Below are 16,420 nucleotides of genomic sequence, written 5' to 3'. Positions count from 1 at the left end.
CTCCTTCATCTTATACTCTTCCTATCCCTTCTTATTTATGTGGTCACGCTTAAGTCATATCAATATTTTATATTCTCATTGTTTTTTGTCTTATTATTTTTATAAAAAAAAATCAATATAAAATGCTGACGTGACTTAACCATGACCACAAAAATAGAAGGGGATGAGAATGATATGAGATGGGGAGGGCATACAATCCTGGTCCAATATAAATGAGTATTTTCACCATTTTCTATGAAATTGTTAATACATACTTACAGTATTTTGACAAGTTTTTATCACAAATCATTATTTGGTCTCTTAATTTAAAAATTGATCAATGTTGAACTTAAAATTAACTACCGCACACTAATTTGGTCCTTGTCGTCCCAAATTCGTCAAATTTTCTTGTAATTTATTAACGTAACACGTAAAAGGCCCACACAACCAATGATTAAACGTCACGTATCAATATAAAAAATTATTAAAATGCAATTAGAAACCAAACAAAATAATTTTAGAAATAAAGAAAACACAAAAAACAATGATTTGGCTATTGCTCTGGTCTGTGCGTTGGACCTGTGAAGAAAATAATGGGGCAATGCTCTCTCTTTCAATTTCGTAGTGTTTTCTGTTTCATCATGTTCGGAGCCCTGCTCGCTTCGATGACTTTCTGTGGAAATGCAAATTCAAATACGACTTGCCGAATTTGAACTTTAGGGGGTTAGGGTTTGCGAATTTTCCAAGTTACGGATTTGTGTCAATTGGGTTTTCGATAGATCACATAAACAGAATACTTAAAAGAAGAGAATGCTTGAATGGAATAATTGTGTATTTCATTGATACGTGAAGGAGAAATATATACAATTGATATGCACAATCGACCCCATAGAAATTGGAGTTGACTTCCTAACTAAGCAAATACATAAAAAAGCTAAGTAAACAAATAATTAGGGATTTGTTCTAATTGAGATCTCATTGATTTGTCAACACTCTCCCTCAAGTTGGTGCATATATGTCACTCATGCCCAACTTGTTTAAAAAACTTGAAAACTTATGACTTGAAACAGCTTTCGTGAGAATATCTGCCAACTGATACTCCGTTCTAATTGATGGTACTTCAATTATTTTTCCTTCCAATTTTTCCTTGATAAAGAATCCATCAACTTCAACATGCTTCGTTCTATCGTGTTGTACCGGATTATGTGCAATGTCACGGGCGGCTTTATTATCACAAAATAATTTCATAGGCTGATCATTTTTAATCCCTAAATCCTACAATTAGCCACAAAATTTCACAAATTCCAAAGGCCATTCCTCTGTATTCGGCTTCTGCATTGGAACGGGCAACCACATTCTGCTTCTTACTCCTCCATGTAACTAAGTTATCCTCAACAAATGTAAAGTAACCTGATGTTGAGCGCCTATCATCAACTGAACTTGCCCAATCTGCATTAGTATAACCTTTAACTCCAAGATGGTTATTTCTTTTAAACAAAATCCCTTTCCCTAGACTTCCCTTCAAATATCACAAAATCCTCATCACTACATTCATATGTTGTTCTCCGGGATCATGCATGTATTGACTCACTACACTCAAGGCATAAGCAAGGTCCGGTCTTGTGTGTGCTAAGTACATTAAACAGCCTACTAACCTCTGGTATCTCCCTTTGTCAACTGGTACTTGATTTGGATCAACACAAAGCTTTAATCCTTCCTCTAATGGTGTAGATACTGGCTGACAAGCTGACATGCTGGTTTCATGTAACAAATCAATAATGTACTTTCTCTGAGACAAGAAAATTCCCGAATTGCTTCTCGATACCTCAATCCCGAAAAAATATTTCAGGGATCCAAGGTCTTTCATCTCAAATTTAGTAGACAAGTATATTTGTAAGGCTACACGTTCTTCCGGATCATTTCTTGTTACCACCATCTCATCTACATACACAATAAGTGTAGTAAGCTTCCCATTTTGTCTTTACAAAAACAAAGTATGATCAGAGTTACTTTGTCTATAACCAAATGCTCTAATTGATTTTGTGAATCTTCCAAATCATGCTCAAGGGGACTACTTCAAACCATACAAAGATTTCTTCAATCTACACACCTTTCTTTTGTATTTATCTGGAGTATTACATCCTGGTGGAAGATCCATATAAATCTCTTCTGTCAAATCTCCATGTAAGAAAGCATTCTTCACATCGAACTGTTGTAAGGGCCAATTGAGATTTGCAGCTAAGGACAACAAAACTCGAACTGTGTTAATCCTGGCCACAGGTGCAAATGTATCTGTATAGTCAATTCTGTATTTTTGAGTGTACCCTTTTGCTACTAGTCTTGCCTTGAAATGATCCACCGTCTCATCAGCTTTATACTTCATAGTATAAACCTATTTGCATCTCACATGTTTCTTACCAGTTGGCAAGTCTGTGATCTCCCAGGTAGCATTCTTCTTCAAAGACTTCAACTCTTCATTCATTGCTGCTTGCCAACGTGGATTGGCTAAAGCCTCCTGCATATTGTTAGGAATAGATACAGTAGATAATTGATACACAAATGACTTATTTGAGTTTAACAGGTGACTGGTAGACACATAATTACTTAACAGATATAACACATTAGACTTAGGGTTGGGCTTATTCACCAAATACTTAGTTTTGCACTTAGGATCAGCTTCGTAAGTGGGTTTAGGAATACCTCGGTTGACACGGTTAGGGAGACGACATGGTGGTGGTGGTGGTGCATCCGAAATCGAAGGCGATTGATTATGGTTATTGGGGCTCAAAGACGGTGAGGCCAACTGTGTGGGTAACGAGGAAGCTAGTGGTGTGGAAGTTGGCAGTGAGCTGTTCGACGAAGTAGGCTCATCTTTTTCAAGGTTTTCAACATTATTTTCATGTGAATGATCACCACTTGTCTCTAATGAATTACCACTTAATTCCAAGTCATTCACATTACTTTCATGTGAATGATCACCACTTATCTCTAAGACATCACCACTTGAATCCAAATCATTCACAATAACTGTATCCGGAATACTATAATCAAGAGTTTAAACTTCTGTTTGATTCTCCACCTGAAGTGAAGACTTGAGGTTGGCATAGTACATATCATACTTATGAAATGCAACATCCACAGCGACGAACAACTTTTTCGTTAAAGGGTGATAACATCGATATCCCTTTTGATGTGAGGCATACCCCACAAACACACATCGCAAGGCTCGAGGTTTAAGCTTACTCCTCTGTTGCTTATGAAGATGAACAAATGCCACACAACCGAACACGTGAGATGGGAGATTGGGAACTGTAGGAGCATCGACATGGGAGGCGAGAACCTGAAACGGTGTCTGAAAATTAACCGATCGAGAGGGAACACGATTAATGACATATGCAACTGAAGTGAGAGCTTCTCCCCAATAGGATAACGGAAGATGAGTTTCAAGCAAAGAAGCACGAATAACTTCTAGAAGTTGACGGTTCTTACGTTCTGCAACCTCATTTTGTTGAGGAGTGTTTGGACATGTAGATTGATGAACAATACCATGATGATCAAGAAATGCATGTAGCTCATTGTTCACATACTCGCCGCCATTATCACTCATGAGAACCTGTATTTATGATTTATATTGTACTTGCATCATTTTGTGAAATCGCTGAAACAAAGAAGTAACTTCATTTTTGAACTTCATCAAACAAACTCAAGTCATACGTGTGCAATCATCAATAAAAGTAACGAACCAATGAGCCCCACCAAATGTAGCAGTTTTAGAGGGTCCCTAGACATCAGAATGAATTATCATAAAAGGAACATAACTTTTAGTCATACTGGGCGGAAACGAAGTACGATGACTTTTAGCTAGTTCACAAATGCCACATTTAAAGCTAGAAACATCATGCTTAACAAATAAGCTAGGAAACAACCTACGTAAATAACCGAAAGAAGCATGTCCAAGTCAACGATGCCACAACCAAACCTCCGAAGCTTTATTCTTCTCCCCTTAAGATCCTTCCACTATAAGAGCTTGAGTCAACATTCCAGTACTGTTCGATGTCAGCTCCAAGTAGTAGAGCTTGCCCTTCCTAATACCATAATCAATCGTCTTGTGAGTCCGAATATCCTTAAAACATAAAAAGAAGGCCAAAAAATCACAAAGCAATGTAGGGCAACAGTGATTTAAGCAACTGACAATAAATTATAGTCAAGGGAAGGAACAACAAGTACAAAATCAAGATTAAGGGTATCAGAAAGGGAGACAATGCCTTCCCCAATAATGGGGACAACATTACCATTGGCAACACTCACGACAGTTTTGATGGATGGTTTTAGGGTTTGTACATGTCTAGAATCACAAGTCATATGTTCAGTAGCACCAGAATCAATTATCTATGTATTATTCGTAACAAATGCAGAAACCTTTAAAGCATTACCATCGTTATATGTATGTTCAGAAGCTACCTTGTTTTTTGCAATCAATGCATGAGTTTGGACTACCATTGCTCTGGATGAATTTGGTGCAATGTGTATGTGTGATTGATAAGGTCGAAACTTCCAAACAAAAGTCCTATAAGACAAACAGAGACAAAACAAGTCAACAAATTTCTTTTTTTTTCCTTTTTTTTTGTTTTCTTCTTTCTTCCCCTTTTTCTATTATTTTTTTCTTTTTTTCTTCTTTCTTTACTTCTTCACCCGTCCATCCTCATTTTCTTTTCTTCAAACAGCAAGTCTTTTCCCCATTTTTTCGCAATAGCACAGCAATCCTTTTTTCCTATTTCGCAACAACAAGCTTTTTTATGCTGTTCTTCAAACAGCAACAAGTGGGTCACAGAGTCTGGGTTCAATCGAATCTGGGCACGCAAATCAGATACACATGTCGAAATCTGGGACAAATTCCGAGCAGTGGGTTGAATCTCGGTTCGTGGTGGTGGATGCAGGGAACGGCTCGGTGAACTCGGATCAGCAACAACGGCGTCGCTCGTTGGTCGATCGGCGCACTGCACAACTGGGTGCGTGGCTGGTAGTTCAGGTTCTCAGGTTAGCAACGACGACATCGCTCGCTGGTCGGACGGCACTGCACAATTGGTTGCGCGGCTGGTAATTATGGTTTTCCGTACAGCGCACGGTCCCTTTTTTTTTTTTTTTTAAAACCTAGGCTCTGGTGCCAGGAAGAGAATGCTTGAATGGAATAATTGTGTATTTCATTGATACGTGAAGGAGAAATATATACAATTGATATGCACAATCGACTCCATAGAAATTGGAGTTGACTTCCTAACTAGGCAAATACATAAAAAAGCTAAGTAAACAAATAATTAGGGATTTGTTCTGATTGAGATCTCATTGATTTGTCAACAGAGTCTAAAGAAAATGATCAAAATTGATGTGTTAACACCAAATTTGAAGGACGACATTGATCGATTTTCAAATAGTTATAACATTGTTGTTTTGTTATATTATTTTTTCGAGTAATATAGCATTCTGAGTTTGCTATAACTAAAATTAGCATAACATTTTGACCATCTAACATTCTAGTTAGGGGTGCAATTTGGGTTGGACCAACCCGAACCCGTCCATGTTCAACCCAACTTTAAATTTAAACAAGCGAGTTTTTTTATGGTTATAATCCATCCAAACCCAACCCAATTTCAACTCGTTCATTGATTGAGTTGAGTTGATCATTTGTCCAACCCAACTCGATTGGGTTGAGCTATGCAACATGCGTGTCAATGACCTTTGCACCTTCGTAGAGAATTCACTAGTGACTTTTGATGGATTATGATAGAAAAGTGCATGTAGTTATAGAAAGCAATTGTTTTTCTGGTAGCCACACTTAGATTTTTGCACGAAGGAGGCTTCTAATCTATGTCCGGTTGGGTACTAGCTTTGTTTTTTGGTAGGAACTTCGAATGACAAGACTTGAGTCGAGTACTAGCTTTGGACAATGAAATGTTCCTTTTTTTTTTTTCTTTTGGTATTAACTTTGGTATTTCTTGTATTTTAATTCTAACTTTGCATGAACACGATTAAAATTTGAAAAAGTTGGGCAATCCAAACCCAACGTAAATAAACCCAAACCCGAATAAACCCAATTAAAACCCAACCCAAACTCGATTTCAGATTGTAAAAATTGGGTTATGATTGGGTTAACCTTCCAACCCTCCCAACCTGCCCGAGTTGCCCCACTAATTCCAGTGAACATAAACCAGCGATTCTTGCTTCTATCAAGTGAAGTGCTTCCATAAATTCACAAAACGCTACTTAACATGCATGGGAGTCAATGTCGATACAAAAATTCACAGAATCAAAACAACTTAAACGAAAAAAAAAAGAACTAAACTAGTTCTTGGGAATGTTCTTGCCCACAATTTTAGCAGGAGCAATGCGGAGAAGGTTTCCGGGCTTACCGGGCAGGGCACCTTTGATCATCACAACATTGAGCTCCTTATCGATCTTCACAATCTTCAGCTTCCTGATCTTGGTCTTGGTCCCTCCCATTCTCCCGGGCATCTTCTTCCCCTTGTACACCCTTCCCGGCGTCGTTCCGGCACCGATTGAACCCAGAGCTCTGTGGCTCTTGGACCCGTGGGTCATCAGCCCCCGCTTGAAATTGTGCCGCTTGATTCCTCCCTGAAACCCCTTTCCGATTGTGGTTCCGGAGACGTCGACGATGTCGCCCTCTTTGAAAAGCTCGTCGAAGGAGAGCTTCTGGTTCGGCTCAAATCCTTCGACGTCTTGCAGCCGGAACTCCTGGAGGTGGCGGAGGGGGATCGAGCCGGCTTTCTGGAGGTGACCCATTTCGGGCTTCGTCAGCTTCCGGTCACGGACCCGCCGGTAGCCGATTTGGACGGCGTCGTAGCCGTCGGTGGCCTGGGTTTTTACCTGGGTGACGATGTTGCCCTCCTTGAAACCCACGACGGTAACCGGGACGACTTTTCCGGTGGGCTCGAAGAAGCTCATCATGCCGAGCTTCGTGGCCATGACTCCGATGCCGGCCTCCATGCTCATGGTGACTCCCGTCGGTCGCTTTTTGTGGGATTTTGCGACGGCGATTTGGAGTGGCGGGGTGAGGAATGGGGAGGATTTGGAGGAGAAGGAGACATTGGGGAGGAGAGCGGAGGAAGAAGAAGGTACAGAAATGGAAAGGATTGACATGGCTGTCTGGTTTCTGGGTTGAGAGAGAGGAAGAGGACTGCAATGCGGGTGGCCTTGTTTCTTATCTACTATACTGTACTGATATGTGGGACCACCCAAACTACAGTTGGGCTGAAAAATAAAAATTGAGTAGAAGGGGATGGGTTTAAATCACTTTTACTCGAGATCTAAAATATCAATAATATTGTAAATATCGGTAGTTCAAAAACATAGAAATTTCGATGTAAATATTAGAATATTATCAATATCAATAAAAATTGAATAAAAACCACGGTAAGAAAAACTTGGAAATTTTTATTAACTTTGCAGGATGTTTATTTAATCAATTATCTATTAGTTTATCACAAAAAATTAGAAGGAAATGCATTGCATGATGAATTTAACTAATTTAAGTTGATTATATAGCGAGCTGGCAAACATTGTGAGTGTAGAAAATATGTAGTAATTAATGAAAGAAGTTTAAACACACCATAATCATTTATATATAATGAATTAATAAAATATTTTACACTTTATAGATTGCATGGTAAGATACATAAGTGACTTAGTACCACATAGAGTTCCTATCAAGGTTTAAAATATCGATGATATCGGTAGTTCAAAAACATGGAAATTTCGATGGAAATATCGAGATAATATCGATATTTTAGACCTTGCTTTTACTTTTACCTCGAATCATATTTTTATTAATATGTAGGGGAAATTAACATAAAACGATTCAGTGCCATGCGGTGAGCTCAATACAATGTTACGTAGAGAAAAACTCACTATAACATTACAACTTGACCTGGATGTCACGATGACCGTGAATCGTTTCCTGAAAGTTAATACTTGCGTAGCTCACTCTATAACTTTTGCCAACTATCCAAACCGTTTATAATTTAATTCGAAATGAATAGCCATTACTAAAAATTAAACAAATTCAAACCCTTTAAACATCCAATTGTAATGAAAGATACATGCGAAAAACTAGGATTTAAGTCCTTGTGGTAAAATCTGTTAGGATTTTAGGCCCAAAGTTGAAAATTTCGTCAACTCTTTGTTAATTATTAACACGTAAGTCACACATATTAGGCTAAAATGAAACTCTCCGTTAATTATTAACACATTGGGCTACATGAGGCTAACTTTATCTTTTTAATCTCGCATATGAGCTTTTATATTCTAAAAATTAAAAGAAGAGTTGACAAAACATTTCAATTTTGAGCTTAAATCTTAACAGACTTCACCAAAAGAGCTTAAATCATAATATTTTTACCACATGAGTTATCTTCCAACTACCCTATTACCAAATAATCCAATTATGCCCAACTATTTTCTTGATGCATTCATTGGGTCTAATCAGATAGGGGGTATAGAGAAAAGATTCTTTTGTTAATTTGGGTCACTACGCAAAATGTTGGCGGATTCTACACAGTGAAAAAGGCAAATAGGAAAACTGTGTCACCCATGTCATACCATATGGTCAGGAACAAATAGCGGTATGCTATCATACTGAAAAACTCTCGTATAACTGGAAGGTAACTAGCATTTACCTTCATAGAAGAAACTTGGAACGAGAATCACTTGATACACCAATTCCGTTGCAGATTTAAGCTCCTTACGCGGCACTTTAGAGCTAAAATCAGATAACACCTGAAAAAATCAATCAGTAAACTAACCAAATGGAACTATTCTACAACCTTTTGCTGTGATAATACCTCTTCCAATAAACAATTTAACACCAAGCTTATTTGGTCACGCAGACCTCTCTAATTCTCGGCCAAAATAAATACTGCGCCGGTGAAGAGCTCCTCCGTATCTCTGTTTCTCAAAACAAATAATGGAATATTTAACGGAATCTGTAGCGGTGTCAACTGTCAAAGCATGCTGCTAGCTACAAGGACCCCAGAGGTAGATGTTCGCCAGGTTAACTCACATTTTCACTAACATTTGCTGAGCAACGCATCTCCTTGTCAAGTGTCTGAAGGGTCATTGATGTCCTGGGCAGTGTAACAGAATACTTTAGCAGATAAAAGTGGAAAATCATAGAGGACCGATAAACAAAGAATAAATAAATAAAAGGGGGTTTTTGAACATTAGTCCTTACAAAAGATTAAAATTTAAAAAAAACCTGATGCTAGATTAAATATTCAATTTAATCCCTTGAGTGTACTTTTATCAAAATTTACATTCAATTTTTCTTATTTAATGTGTATTTTTATTTAATCTCTCCATATTAAATTTTAATTTTATTAATATGCACATATTTAATTTTTTTAATTAGAAATGAACGTAAATGAGAAAATATTAAAAAAAATTTGTGATACAAAAATATATAGATACATAAGTGTACAGAAATGATTGTGCCAAAATATATAAAATTGACTTTTTTGTACCAAAATATTTGTACCTACATGATTGTACCGAAATATATTATAATGAACCTAAATGTATGTACTGAAATGTATTATATTGAATTAATGTACCTAAATGTTAATAGCGAAATGTATGTATCAAGATGTACGAACCTAAATGTCAATACCGAAAATGTATGAACCTAAATATCAATACCAAAATGTATGTACCTAAATGTATTTACCGAAATAATAATTGAATTAATGTACCTAAAAGTCAATACTCAAATGTGTGTATCAAAGTGTACGTAACGAAATGCATGATATTGATCAAAATGCATTATATTGAATCAATGTAACTACATGTTTGTACCGATAGATATACCAAAATATTCAAATGTATTAATGTACCTAAATGAAGAACATACAAAATTGTTATCGGAATATATATTATAAAAAATTTAGTTGCCTAAATGTAGACATTAAAATATATTATGATGAATGAAATAAAAATTAAATTTAAATGTAATTAATACATTAAAATAAAAATAAAAAGATAAAATAAAACATCAAAATACAACTAATAAATGATATGATTAAATGTGCTAGGGACTAAAATTGGATTTTAATCTTACATATGGTTATAATCTAAAACTCATCTTTTTTAGAGATTAAAATGAAGTTTTCTATAAATAAAAGTGACTTACCTTATTCTCTATAGTATTACTAGTCCGTCAGGAATTTCCAATTTCACCCCGGGTTTTGCAACAATAGTGACTTTCCCCTTGAGAAGTAAATCAACCATAAGAAAAGAAATGAGATATTGTTGGTGTTTAATCGACACATAAACAGCGAGAAACAGTGGAAAGATTGATGGCAATATGCTCTTCAAGAAAATTAATTTTATATGAATGGATAAATGAATGTATGAACTTGAATGAATATGAGTCCAATGCATGGTATATGTGTTCTGCTCGAATGAATATGATGTGTTCTGCTCTGATATCAATGCCAGAGTCATATGTATAATCATACATACTGCCAGAACTAGCAATTTGTTTTCCAGCAAGATTCTGAGGTCTTTTATCACAAAGTAAATAAAATAAACTCCATAAAGCTAAAAGGTTACAATTCAGAATATGCTTGGGCACAAAGTTCATACAAATTTGAAACAAATTTCGGGAGAACATTAACAATACCTTGAGAGTTATACCAGCTCCAAACCACACATCACCAGTCACCTTCAAGCTATCCAGGTCAATACTATCGGGTATGGACTTAAATCGACTTAGGAGGTCACTGACCTGAAGGAGATAAAATAAATAAAGCTATTAAAGACAAATAGCAACAGATAAAGGAATGGAAATTGCCATGATGAAACAGATCTTCACCTTTTCAAATTCTGGTCCTAATTCAATGAAAGGATCTCTGGGATTAGTTCTAGTTATATTCCGAACTAGAACTCCTTCATCGCAGATGTAGATATCTGACTGTAGAAATACATAAATGAGATGTAACAAAAACTAAAAATTTAAAGCTCTACAGAGAGCAATATTTCACTTGTTAATATTGAACGTATGGGTTAGAGAAGTGTTAACATCACCTTTAAAAGAAGTAGGTCTGATGTTTTATTGATTGAAAGAGATCGAGAATGGGGGACATTGATACCAATAGCACGATCAAAGTGTTGTGCTAGGACAGCACCAAACCCGTTGGAACCAACTCAAGCTAACCCACATGAAATATATCAAATGAAATGCAAGAACAAAATATTAAAGACACCAAGATTTTAACGAGGTTTCTCAACAGTCAGTTTAACTGGAGGACGTCCTCAGAGCAGTAGGAGCTCACCCAATAATCCACTATCAACCAAATGAGAATTTACAAAGTGTTGACAATCTCACAACCAAAAACCCCAATACAACCAACAGCTCTCACACACCAAAGAAACAAATAGAGAAATAAATATAGTGATTAATTTCTTCTCTATACAAAGCTCAAAGCTATTACAACAATAAAACTTTGATGGGGTGAGAACTAAACAATGAGAGGGCATACTTTCTTCTTCTCTCCAAAATGGAGCTACTGAAAAAACCAATATGTGCTTTCTATTTTCTGCTACTATGTGGTTGCCCTTGCTCTCTCAAAGATGGGCTACTAAAACAAATGGTGCTCTCCTTCTTCTCTCTCACATTCGGATGCTAAGCTTCATCATCCATAAAGTAGCTAAATACAAAACCAATAATAAGGCTACTTGCTAGTCTTTACCCTTTTTTCTACAAACATCATCATGACCCTTTTTATCTTTTCAACAAACATAATGATGTTGTCTACCTTCTTTTGTTTATTTTATTTAGCCGAAAGTTGTTTTGTCATTTGGCCATAATTCAACAATCTTCATCTTGGCCAAATTCCGAAAGCGCCATGACGAGCCAAACCAACATAATCAACAATCAACACAAACCACTCCCAAAAGTAGTAAAAGAATAACTCAAGCTGAGCCAAAATGCTCCAAAACTCCTACTGCTCAACGCATTCTTTATATAGGCAAAATGTGAGCCAAGTTCAAGCAATGAACAAACTTGACTACACCAACAACCTTAGTCAACATTTCAGCAGGGTTGTCTTTAGTTGGAATCTTCTGGACAAATCTCTCATTCACCAACGACTTCACGCACAAAGTGATAACTCACTTCTATGTGCTTGGTCCTCGCATGATGAACCTGATACTTAGCTAAATAAATGGCACTCTAAATATCACAATGTACCTCCACCTGCTTCTGATCAATCCCCAAATCTCTAATCAGCCCATGTATCCAAATGACCTTCTTTATAGCTTCAGCAACTGCCATATATTTAGCCTTTGTAGTAAACAAGGCAACAGACGACTGCAAAATGGACTTCCAACAAACTGGCCCTTTAGCCATAGTAAACACATAGCCTGTAGTAGATTTCCTTCCATCCAGATCACCTGCATAATCTGAATCAACATAACCAACTGCAAAATGATCAATACTAGAGTCATATCACTCAAAGCATAAACCAACATCTCGAGTACTATGGAGATACCTCAATATCCACTTAGTTGCTTGCCAATGCTTTTTACCTGGATTATGCATATATCGACTCACCATGCCAAGTGCATGAGCAATATCCGGTCTAGAGCATACCATTGCATATATCAAACTATAAACCAAATTTGCATATGGTATATTTTTCATTTGCAGCTTCTCTTTATCAGTTTTAGGACATTGTAGATAACTCAATTTAAAATGAGGAGTCAAAGGGGTACTAACCAGTTTGGTTGAATCATGAACTCCAAACTTCCGAATTAACTTCTCAAGGTATTGTCTTTGATTCAAACTGACATCTTTGGCAACTAGACAGTACTCAAGAGCAACTAGTGCTCTGATACCAATTGTTATGCTAGGACAACACCAAACCCGTTGGAACTAACTCAAGCTAACCCACAGTAAATATATAAAATGAAATGCAAGAACAAAATATTAAAGACACCAAGATTTTAACGAGATTCCTTAACAGTCAGTTTAACTGGAGTACATCCTCAGAGCAGTAAGAGCTCACCCAATAATCCACTCTCAACCAAATAGGAGTTTACAAAGTGTTAACAAGCTCACAACTCAAAATCCCAATATAACCAATAGTTCTCTCACACCAAAGAAACAAATAGAGAAAGAAATATAATGATTAATTTCTTCTCTATACAAAGCTCAAAGCTATTACAACAATAAAACTTTGATGGAGTGAGAACTGAACAATGAGAGGGCACACTTTCTTCTTCTCTCCAAAATAGAGCTACTGGAAAAACCAATCTGTGCTTTCTATTTTCTGCTACTATGTGGTTGCCCTTGCTCTCTCAAAGATGGGCTACTAAAATAAATGGTGCTCTCCTTCTTCTCTCTCACATTCGGATGCTAAGCTTCATCATTCATAAAGTAGCTAAATACAAAACCAATAATAAGGCTACTTGCTAGCCTTTACTCTTTTTTCTACAAACATCATCATGACCCTTTTTATCTTTTCAATAAACATAATGATGTTGTCTACCTTCTTTTGTTTATTTTATTTAGCCGAAATTTGTTTTGTCACTTGACCATAATTCAACACAAAGAACTGGTACATGCATAAAAGTTACATTACATAAAAACATTGAAACAATAACTATTGAAAGAAATGACAAATATTGATCATCGGACGAAAAATACCCGTGTTGCTGAACCATCTGCTGTTTCTTGCAAAGGAATTTCATCACCATCCGTTCCCTGTTAAAAGGGAACAATATTTTTAGTAATTACTAGTTAATATAGGGAAGTTCTACAGATTATGGGGTATGGTACTTTCGAAACAGGGATATCTTCTATCTTTAGTGCATCTGTATCCAAAAGCCTTTTAACGGCTTTGAAATTGACACACCTGTACAAAATAGCATAAGTGTGAAATTAAACATATTATTCAGTTGTAGAAGCAATGTAAAAGACTTACTATTTCAACTTACAAGCTGCCAGTATCAACAAGTTTGAATTTGTCCATTGACTTGGATACACCAACAAGCACATAACACAAAAGAGTCATTTAATAGAAATGATACTAAAATCAAGTTAATCATTAAAAAACAACAAGTATATGTTGTGTTTGGCTTATACATTTGTGAGTAATTATGAGTCATGTGTTGACAACAATTTAAAACATGGTGACTGCCACAAGCAAAGTTGGAAGCAAGCAAGACTTGACCTTGTGTTTGCTTGCACACAATTGTGCATGTTTTCTCTTCTATGCATTAAATGACAAATGAAAAAAAGTTGTACTTTATAGACTAGGTATAGACTTTGGTGCATGCTAGGTAGGCTAGGTAGTAATTATGTCATGTGAACTTAAGACTTTTTGGTCTTGGTTGTTGGCATAGTTGCTAGTGTATGCCTATAACTAGATGCAATATTTGTGCATTTAGTAATGCTTAGAAAGTGGGAAGGTAAGCATCATAGAAGCATCCAAGGGGAGAGCATCCGGCTCTCCTATGGGAAATGTTGAACATGGGTTGAGAGAAAATCAAGAGAGTTAGAGTGAAAAGTATTCTAGTGAAAGAACTCTTGGGGTAGAGTGAGGCTCTTGGGAAAATTCTATGAGTGGGTGTGCAAGGGATTCGGGATTGAGTTGTGTTGATTTAACTCATGTGTACTTGTACTCTTATTCATAGTGAAAAGCAAAATCTCTCCGGGGACATAGGCATGTTTTTGCCGAACCTCGTAAATTTCTCGGTGTCTTTATTTCTTGTATTTTATTATGTTCAACTGAGTGTGATTTGGTGAGGTTGTAATCTGAATCTCGTTTCCGCACTAACGAACGGGCCAAGGCACAATAGTATAATCAGCACAAAATAGAATTTCAAACCGAGAAAGTGGGATATAAAACAAAACATAACCAAAAAGGAGACCAAAAGGAAAAGGAATAAGTCACAACTTCCATGTTTCACAAAATTCTGAGCTATTTCCGCAAGCTGCATTATATTATTGGAAAAAATATTAATTACCTATTTTTTAACGTATTAAGAAAAAAATAAAATGGGGAGGGATCCATGACACCACATTTTAGACAAAACTATTATGCCATTGGATTAGCCCATTATGAACGGATGGGATTGAATTTGACATGCCAAGTTTAATTGATATTTTTTTAAATAAATAAACTTTGAAATAATAAATCTGAAACATTTTAATTAATTTTATTTTTCACTCGTTCCTTGAAAATCGAAGAGATCAAATTTAACCCTCCTCCTCCTCTTCACGCAGAAACCCTAAGCTATTGGTTTCTGTTGGTCTCCTTCTCCCAGATTTTGGCTACCATTCTAAATTGTAATGGAAGTGTGTCTGATTGTTGTTGACATTGACCATATGAGTTACTTGTACAATTGGCTGGGTTCAATCATAGACTGTTCACAAACTAATCCATATACTGATGACGACGAAATTGAAGGCTCAAAACTTGTGTCTGAAATGTGGTGCCATGGATCCTCCCCAAATAAAATCTATCCAGCAATAGTTAACAAAAACAACAAAAACAAAGCCAAGTTAACAAAAACAAGTTTACTTCAGCAAAACATAGAGCATTTTGGATTAGGAACAAATCTGGATTTAAAAGTTCACTTCTAGAAATTATATAGTATATTATTCATTCGGTGAACATGGGTATAAAAACACCCCCAGAAAACAACAATCAATTTCTCTCAGCAATAAAACGGGCCTAACAGATCCTCCATAACACAGCAGACCAACCCAATCAGGACTCAGGGGGGTTCTCAAAATAACAATAGCCCAAATCCATGTTGCAGCTCCAATTAGCAAGGTTGATGCTATCCAAATTTATTGTCACACAAAAGAGTGTATAGTATTTTAGATTATGAACATATTTGGATTTTGAGTCATTGACAAATGACAACTCATCTTACCCGAAGTTAGTTTGGGTTAGATAATTGTGTTCATCGCCAAAATGTTATAATTATGTTCATCACCAATATGTTGTTGTTAAAACCATCAGCAGCCAGTCAATTACGGCACAACGTGCAGCTTTATGAACAGGTTTCCCAATTTTTCTAAGCAGTTTCTTCCTTTCAAGGCTTCCCCTAAACTTGAATCTAACTCCTACAACATACTTAAAATGAAAATAGGACCTATACAAGATGTGGAGTCATTAAAGAATTTCAAGTTTAACCTATCACTCAAAAGTTAAAATATTTATAAATTGCACCACAAAATTATAAGAAGTGAAAAACTAACCACCCTTGAAAATACTACCATTGAGCAGCCCAACCACAATTTTATTGGGTACCTTGATTGATAATATTATTGTTATGCCTCCATTAGGATAAAATTCTGGCTCCGTCACTGCACATCTGGATTGTAGAAGTTTGCCTTTGAAATGTTGGCAAAGGGGAA

At 36.3% G+C, this 16,420-nt stretch overlaps 1 protein-coding gene across 2 annotated transcripts; it reads right to left on the bottom strand.

Annotated features, from left to right (window-relative positions):
- Positions 1–6,191: 6,191 nt before the first annotated feature.
- On the bottom strand, positions 6,192–11,683 carry LOC103410086 (large ribosomal subunit protein uL3c-like). 2 transcript variants are annotated; one of them, XM_070824579.1, is made up of 5 exons: positions 11,074–11,683; positions 10,862–10,960; positions 10,670–10,774; positions 10,178–10,254; positions 6,192–9,116 (listed from the first exon to the last, which is right to left on the bottom strand). In XM_070824579.1, exon 5 carries the CDS (start codon positions 7,132–7,134, stop codon positions 6,319–6,321), a length of 816 nt encoding a protein of 271 aa, XP_070680680.1. In that variant the 5' UTR covers positions 7,135–9,116; positions 10,178–10,254; positions 10,670–10,774; positions 10,862–10,960; positions 11,074–11,683; the 3' UTR covers positions 6,192–6,318. The 2 variants fall into 2 exon arrangements, with proteins under 2 accessions (XP_070680680.1, XP_070680681.1); XM_070824580.1 differs by lacking the exon at positions 11,074–11,683 and having other exon boundaries at positions 10,862–10,965.
- Between the last annotated feature and the right edge of the window lie 4,737 nt (positions 11,684–16,420).

This window comes from Malus domestica, chromosome 07 (genome assembly GCF_042453785.1).
Source record: "Malus domestica chromosome 07, GDT2T_hap1".
Lineage (NCBI taxonomy): Eukaryota > Viridiplantae > Streptophyta > Magnoliopsida > Rosales > Rosaceae > Malus > Malus domestica.
Note: the sequence above shows the minus strand (reverse complement) of the source record. Positions and strands in the feature narration are given on the sequence as shown.

Bases quoted from the DNA above. Each gene is read 5' to 3' on its own strand.
- LOC103410086 (XM_070824579.1), bottom strand. From the start codon at position 7,134: ATGTCAATCCTTTCCATTTCTGTACCTTCTTCTTCCTCCGCTCTCCTC.